The sequence below is a fragment of the Epinephelus fuscoguttatus genome, linkage group LG23 (assembly GCF_011397635.1).
Source record: "Epinephelus fuscoguttatus linkage group LG23, E.fuscoguttatus.final_Chr_v1".
NCBI lineage: Eukaryota > Metazoa > Chordata > Actinopteri > Perciformes > Serranidae > Epinephelus > Epinephelus fuscoguttatus.
Genome location: NC_064774.1, coordinates 7,708,260 through 7,716,898, shown reverse-complemented (window position 1 = coordinate 7,716,898; position 8,639 = coordinate 7,708,260). Strand labels below are relative to the sequence as shown.

The window sequence follows — 8,639 nt, the reverse complement described above, 5'->3', positions numbered from 1 at the left end:
TGCCTTCAGGGACCGTAGGACATAATGTGGCTCAATTCTTAAAGAGCCAGTTTACTGAACTTACATTTTTAAAAAGATGGTTTTGTTATTTGGAGTTTTTACCCCAGGAAACCATTTTTATTTTGTTTCCATGCCTTAACTGATCATATTTATTATCTGATAATGTTTATTTTTATTTTTTTGTTGTTATTTGTTTTTTTATTTGTTTTTTTTTTGCCTATTGTTTCTTGAAAGATAAATTCGCTAAATTAAAACCACCTGACTGTGTGACAACTTATTTATTTATTTAAGTATTTTTATTGGGTTTTCAGGGACAAGTAACGTGTACATTGCAAAGGTAGCAATCTGTATCCAACACAGAGGCAAGATAATGTAATGTCCAGTAGAGACAAATATAGAGAACAAGAAAGCAGCAAACCATAATAATAATAACTACAGTAATAATAATAATAATAATAATAATAATAATAATAATAATAATAATAATGATAATGATAATAATAATAATAATAATAAAAACAATAAAAGTAGTAATAATAATAAAAATGCAGTTAAATAAAATAAAATAAAACAACAAATATAAAAATACTGTACTACTGTACACTACTGTAAAGGTACATAAGCACAAACCTTGAATCTCGAATTTAACGAGTTGCACCTGAAGGCAATCTTGAGCCTAAATATATTTTATTTATGGTACTTTCTAAACTAATAGATAAAAGATAAAAATGAAAAAATACACATTGAAATAATAATAAGAATAAATAATAATACATAAAAAGTACATACATAATGTGATACATAAAAATAGAAAATAAAAATGAAAAAGTACACATTGAAATGATGATGATAATAATAATAATAATAATAATAATAATAATAAGTAAATCAAAGTATTAAATATACTTTAATTTAATAATAATAATAATAATAACAATAATTATTATTATTATTAAATTAGAGTATTAAATATACTTAAGCATTAGAGAATTTTATTCTATAATCAACGTTTTCTATTTGTGCTATAATTTAAAATAGTATTTTTAAAAGATATTATTTTTTACTGAATACACATTGAAACAACAACAACAATAATAAAAATAATAACTATTATTATAGACATAACTAATAATAAAAATAAAAATGAAAAAATACACATTGAATATTATTATTATTATTTTAAATGTCCTTTAGTTCTCCTTTTTTTCCTCCTTAAAAGTTCTGCGTTTATTTAAATATTAAACAATAATAATCCATATCAAAATTTTCGATTAATTCATAGTCGATACATAGGTGCATAAGCACAAAACTTGAATGTCGGATTTTCCAAGTGCACCTGAAGGCAATCTTGAGCCTAAATTTATTTAATTGATTCTACTTCCAGCTTGTTTAGATAGTGTAATGTAATCAATAAAAACACTTTGTCACAATTATAAATACAGCGTTTAAAATGTTACGTCACCATCAAAGCAGGTGTAGCACCGGGGCCTTGAAGTGCTCACTGTGCAGAAGAAGAAGAATCTGAATCATATTGATTATGTCAGGTGTGACATGATGTGTAGATACGGCTGGGTGGTTTGTAAATCCAGACACTGTCAGTGTGTGACCTGCAGGTGGCAGCAGACCTCCTCCTCCTCCTCCTGCATAAAGCTGACATGTCCTCACCCCGTCGCTCCTCCCTTGCAGTAGGCAGTAACCAACTCGTCATCCTCCTCGTTTGCTCAACACTTTTTGTTGCTGCACACACTCACAGGACGTGTTTGTATGCGTGTGTGTGTGTGCGCGTGTATGCGTGTGTGTGTTTGTAGTTTGTTCACTTCTGTCTTCACTGCAAACACACTGCCTGCTCTCATCGGCTACACTTCCTCACCTAGACCTCCAAGTTTTACCTGTTGATTTTTTGGGGGGGAGTTTATTATTGTGCTCGGGAGAAAGCTCGAAGAGGAGACTGAACGAAAAGAGAGACTCTAGAGAAGAAGGAGAACAAACAGACAAACCTGGAGGAGGAAAAGGGCGTTCATACGTCGAAGTAACCATGGAAGTTCCTGGTATGCAGGTAAGCCGAAAGGTGGACGCGGTGGTAGATTTTGAAGGTGTGTTTGGTCTCTTTCTCTCGTCGTTACGACCAAACTAAACGAGTTTATCACAAGTGGAGGGCACAGGGTGCAACTACAGGCCATTTTAGACACATTTTTAAAGTGGTTACCTGGTGTTTGTGTGTGATATAAAACCTCCAGGTCTCTTAAATTCACATTAACCGTCCGATGTCTCCGCAACCGCTTTGACGAAAGGTGACGAAAGTACTCCTGTTGGGTCATTTTCTAGCACCATACTCTAATGTGACTTTTATGTAGTACTTACAGTGAACTCCTGATACATTACCTTATGTATGTACTCTGGCACTTCATGTGGAGTTTGAAGTGAATTTATAGTGTTAAGATACCTTTAAATGTGACTTTAGTACTCTAAATTGGGTTTGTAGTGATTCTAAGGTGTTTAAATCTCTTAACATGTCCCTGTGATATTCTTATCAAGACTTACATTGTGATTCTTGCACGCTATATCTCTTAAGATATCTCTGTAATATTCCTTTCGCTACCTGGATTGGACTTTAAACTGAGTTTATTGTGATTTTAAGGTGTTTTAATCTTTTGAAATAACCCCATAACATTTTTATAGTGACTCATAAGGTGACTTAGCTTCTCTAAATTGAGTTTATAGAGGCCGTGTGGTGTTTAAATCTATTAAAATATCCCTTTAATACTTTAACAAAGACTTAAATTTGCTACTCTATATGGACTTTATAATGAACTATATCTCTACAGTATGTGACTGTGGTGCTTCATATTGAGTTCATAGTGAAACATATGGTGTTGATTTATCTTAAGCTCGCTCTGTAATACTCCGAAAGTAACTTCAAATGTCTAAATTGAGTTTACAGAGATGTCATGGTGTTTAAATCTTTTCGCTTATCCTCATGATACTCTTACAAAGACTTACAATGTCACTATCCTCCTCTACATTGAGTTTATAGTGAACTACTGATACATTACCTCATGTATCCTTAAAATATATGTGACTTCGGCAGTTCATGTGGAGTTTAAAGTGAATTTATAGTGTTAAGATATCTTTCAAGTTACTTTAAATGTGACTTCAGTACTCTAAATTGGGTTTATAGTGATTCTAAGGTGTTTAAATCTCTTAACGTGTCCCCGTAATGTTATCAGTACTTACATTGCAATTTTTGTACTCTACATATGCAGTATGCCTACAGCTACCTACAATAGACTGTAGTACTCTAAACTGTGCTCATAGGGATTTTAGGGAGTTTTAATCTCTTAACATAACGCTGTAACATTTCTATTGTGACTTAGGAAGTGACTTAACTTCTCCAAATTGAGTTTATAGTGACCTCATGGTGTTTAAATCTCTTAAAATGTCCCTGTAGTACTTTGACAAAGACTCATAATGTGGCTTTGCTACTATATTGAGTTTATAATGAACTATATCTCTACAGTATTCGCCTAGTGACTTATAATATGTGACTGTGGTGCTTCACATTGAGTTCATAGTGAAACATATGGTGTTGATTTATCTTAAGCTCTCTCTGTAATACCCCTAAAGTAACTTCAAATGTGACTTTAGTACTCTAAGTTGAGTTTATAGAGACCTTATGGTGTTTAAATCTCTTATGATTTCCCTACAGTGTTCCTACAGAGACTCATTATGTGACTTTGCCACTCAGTTTTGATTTATGTTTATGTTGTTATGTCCCTATAATACTCGTACAAAGGCTTAGTTTGGGGCTATATATTAAGCTACAATACATTAGGTTATGATAACTTTACAGCATTCCCATGTGTCTTATGATTTGACTTAAGAACTTCCAACAGAGTTGATTGTAACCTTATGGTGTTTATGTCTCCTAAGATGACTTCCTAATACTCTTACAAAGATTTACAATGTAAATTTGCTACTCTACACTGAGTTTATAGTGACACAATGATGTTTAAATCTCCATAAGGTTTCTCCAGTGACTTCTGTTGGTACTCCATACTGACTATATAGAGACCTTATGATGTTTATATTAGAGCTGCAACAATTAGTCGATTAATCGGCCGACAGAAAATTAAATGGCAACTATTTTGAGAAATGAATAATTGTTTTAGCAATTTTTTAAGCGACAAAAAATTGTCAAACATTTGTTGGTTTCTTGCTTCTAAAATGTGAGAGTTTAATCAATTTTACGTCATACGCGTTAATAAATGGAGTAGTTTGGATTTTTGGACTGATGGTGGAGTAAGACATAGGCTACCATTTGACGAAGTCACATTGAACTCAGGGAAATTCCAGGGCACTTTTTACTCTTTGCTGAAGTTTTTTGCGAAATCACTTAGTTGATAATGAAAATAATGGCTAGTCGCAGCCCTGGTTTATTTCTCTCAGGATGTCCCTTCTGTAACTAGGTTCACTGCTGAATTTATATTGACTGCATGGTGTTTACTAGGGATGCATGATAATATTATCAGCGGTATCGGACGATATTGGCTTAAAATGAAGAATCGGCCAACGTGGCTTTTCTTATTTTGCACAGTGAATAAATATTACATACATTGAAAAATATCGTATTTCCTGTCTCCATCTGCTGGTGGGCCATCATGATAAGAGCATGCTTGTATAATATGATGTTAATGCCGCGACAGAAGAGACCTGATGATCACTAAAGTTAGGTAGGAAAAAAGCATATATATATATTGGTATCGGATTTCGGTCAAATAAGTTGTTATATATCTGCAAAAAAAAAAATCCAAAATCACACATCTCTGTTGTTTATATCTCTTCAGATATGTTTATTGTGTCTGTTCACGCCCATGCTGACATAACAGCGACCTTACTTACTGTAATATTCATGTAATATTCCCACGGTGACTCACTGAGTCTGAGAGCTAATTTTAGCCTTGTTACAGCTCAGTATCTTTATCTGCTTTTATATGGGTTATAATTGGACTGACCTCAGAGGGAACGAGGTGTGTCTGCGATCCTCCCTCAGTGAGCCACATTGTGACTTAACATTGTTCAATATCTTCTATCAGACTGTTTTGCGTCATATATTTGGTTTAAATTTGGGTTTGTAACATGTATTGTAGGGTTTGTTGCTCAGTGAAGGTAAACCATTAGACCGACTGTGTTTCCTCCACCTCGACAAGGTGTGCAGTAGGGTGAGTTATAACCCTCCACTTGGCCTCCTGTTTGGCCGGCTCTCAGGTGTGTCTACCTGTGGGACTGGCTGCCTGGCTGTCAGCGCACTCGCTCTGCCTGCTCCGGTCGTCCCAGGTGGGCGGGGCGGAAGTGGTGTCGACGGCTGGTTAAATCAACACACACCTGACACCTGGCAGCAGCAGCTGCAGCGCAGCGGCTGACAGAAATATCTGTTGTACCTGCCAAGAAGACAGAAGATGAATTGTTGGCTGTGTTGTGTAATAACGGTAGAGGAATGATGAATTGATTAAGTGACGGTGACACTAGATTGTAAATTGTTTCAGCAAAAATGTCCGTTATATTAGCTTCTAGTTGGGTTTTACATCCAGTTATAGGTAAAATGCCTGACTAATATTTTTAGTGATTTGTCTGTTGGTCTAAATATACAAACAAATTTGCCTTCTGATGAATTAAAGCTGCTACAATACCCAACAAGGGATCAGCTGATGGTGACAAACCCACAGAGAATTATCGCCTGAGTCTTTCAGCTCATTGTTTTGGTTTTTAGCATCAATTTAAGACGCAGTAAGCTGCCCTTTTGCATCAAAAAAGCTCTGATAATTCGACAGTGCTACATGCTGAGCACCAAACAGGAGACACCGTTAGCGACTAGATGGTGAATGCAGTAGAGCATTTTTTTTCCCATTGAATTAATTTGCTGGTTATGTTCTTGATTAATTGCTAAGTTTCTTGGTCTATAAAAGGCCAGAAAATGGTGTAAAGTGTTTCCTTAAGCTCACGATGACGTCTTCAAATGTCTTGTTTTGTCTACGAACCCAAAGATATTTATCTACTGTCTTAGAGGAGGAAAGAAACCAGAAAATATTCACATTGAATAAGTTTGAATCAGAGAATTTTGACTTTTATTCATTCATTTTCCATAACCGCTTATCCTGTTACACTCCAGTGCCCCTGCAACCCCAATCCCAGCTGCCATTGGGTGAGAGGCAGGGTTCACCCTGGACAGGTCACCAGACTATCACAGGGCTGACACATAGAGACAGACAACCATTCACACTCACATTCACACCTACGGACAATTTAGAGTCACTGCATGTCTTTGGACTGTGGGAGGAAGCTGGAGTACCTGGAGAAAACCCACCTGACACAAGCCCCCCCCCCCCCATCCAATTTTGACTTTATTTTTCTAAAATGACTGCTCAATGTAGTCGATTATCAAATTAGTCAGTGACGAATTTAATAGTTGGCAACGTATCGATTAATCAGTTAATCGTTGCAGCTCGAAGCATTAAGCAGCCAAAGAGCCAAATATTTTTCTCAGAAGAGCTCAAAGAGTGAATATCGGACGACTCCAAATGACTGGTAATGTTGCTCTGTGTCTGCTAAATGTGTAAATATTACAAGAAACTGTTTGCTAACATGTTCACCACGTTGACTAACAAAGTGATGATATGTCAGTGTTGTATTTGCAGCTTGTTTCGACTGCTCGCAAGTGGCCTAAAATCAGTATAGGCATGTCGCCATACCAGAAAATTAATAGTCCATACCAATACAAGTGAAATTCCACTATTCACGAAACCCAATTCGATACCATGGTTGAAAAATGACAACAATAATTCCCAAGGCTGGGCGATATGTTCTGAAAATTATATCACGATATTAATAGGCTATGTGTCAATACATGATGTATATCTTGATATTTTTAAATCTCCTCAAAAGCACTTAATTAATGCTAGGACTGGGAGACAAAATCAAACATAACTATAGACTATATTTCTACCAAATATCCTGTCTGATGTGACAAAGTGTAGGGATGACTATTGTTTTTGTTTTTCTTCAGAAAATTGAACCCAAAGTTGAACATTTTTCAACTGTTAGTGACCAGAAAAATATAAATACAGAAATGCTGAATGTGCAGCACTCAGTAGAAAACAGATGCTCAACATCTTGTCATGTTGCAGCTGTTTGTAGCATAGCATAAAAATACATATAGTCTCTTTATACAGACTCTACATTCAGTGACTGTAGAGTCTGTAGGCAAACCCCGGAGATCTTGACTCCGGAAGAAGAGCAGAAGAGCCCTGTTTTCCGGTTGTAGGCTGTTTGTAGTCCGCATGATATTGACCAATCACGTTTGAGTCGGCTGCAGTTGTTGCCAGGTTAAATGGTCCGTACGGTGAACTAACGAGGCGGAACATAATTGGCGTCACTGCAGACTCTGAATCCATCGCAATGGTTCAGTACATTTGCTTGTATATAAACGGAAGTCAGAAACGGAAGTTCGCCTCCTCCGCCCAAATCAAACCGGAATGCCAAAAAATCGGGGGTCTGCCCCCAGAGGCTGTATCGCCATCTGCTGGAAGTCAGACGCCGAATACAGCTGATGGGTTCTGAGAATGACATACATACACAGACCTTTTCTTTTCAACGAGTCAAGGTGGCGTTGTTGCTGCAGCTGCATTTAACGCTGTCTTCCACATGCTCGTAGACATTCATCATCATTTGGCATTTGACGGCAGACTACAACATTTGTAGGTGTATGAGCTGCTCCATCAGGTCCAGGAGACTTGCATCTTGGGTAGTCAGAGTACTGGAGAAAAATGAGTTTTGTCATATTTTCAGAATTCTGGCATTAACTTGGTACTGACGTATCGGTTCTGACGAAATCCCTAAATCAGTTAATTTGGGTTCATAATGGCCAATTGTCATTGTTTTTATATTCTGTACACTACTCAGTCAAACAGCAGTGTGTTTAAAGGAGTACCTTTGTGCTTTTTAGAGTTACAGTCCAGTTATTTCATGTCTGTGTCAAGTCGTACTTGTGTTTTTTGCCTTAGACGTAACGTAGTTTAATAAAGATCATAGAGAGATTCATAGACCCTTGTGTGGACGTCAGTGTTGCACATGTACGTTGGACCTCTGAACCACCAAACGCCTCAGTTTTTTTTCTTTTTCTTATCAATGGATGACACTGTACTGTTGTGAAATCACAATACTTCAGAAAGTGTTACATAAAGCCTGACCGATATCAGACAGCTGACGATTTTGTGGGTTATTGGCTCGGTTTTCACACCCTTTTTTCAAAAAAAGAAATGAGCTTGATGTAATTTTGAAACCATGCCATCATCATGACTATGTTATTTACACTGCTTTTACAGTCTGTTAGGAATAATACGCTTATTGTGTGGCCTCGGGCACGTCTTTGTATCACCTCTTCTTTTAGGGTTGATTTCCACAGTGAATTTAAATGAAGGCGGCGTGCCTAGCCTACAGTACAGATCACCTCTGCCAGCGTTTTATGAGCTTTATAAAAACAGTAGAGGCGGCACATTACGCAGCAAAGGCCAACTATTTGATGAGTGTTGCAGTTGTTTAGACTGTCTTCTAGTGAGTACATTGATCATGGGATTCAGTAGAAT

The 8,639-nt window shown here is 36.6% G+C and overlaps 1 protein-coding gene across 2 annotated transcripts in view; it reads left to right on the top strand.

Moving 5' to 3' along the window:
- Positions 1 to 1,666: 1,666 nt before the first annotated feature.
- stk26 (serine/threonine protein kinase 26) overlaps positions 1,667 to 8,639 on the top strand; it is a 42,058-nt gene continuing 35,085 nt past the window's right edge. The window contains exon 1 of one of the 2 annotated variants that reach the window (XM_049568044.1): positions 1,667 to 2,056. In XM_049568044.1, the coding sequence (XP_049424001.1) occupies positions 2,036 to 2,056 (21 nt within the window). In that variant the 5' untranslated portion in view covers positions 1,667 to 2,035. The remainder of the gene's footprint in view (positions 2,057 to 8,639) is intronic. The other variant, XM_049568045.1, reaches the window with a different exon arrangement.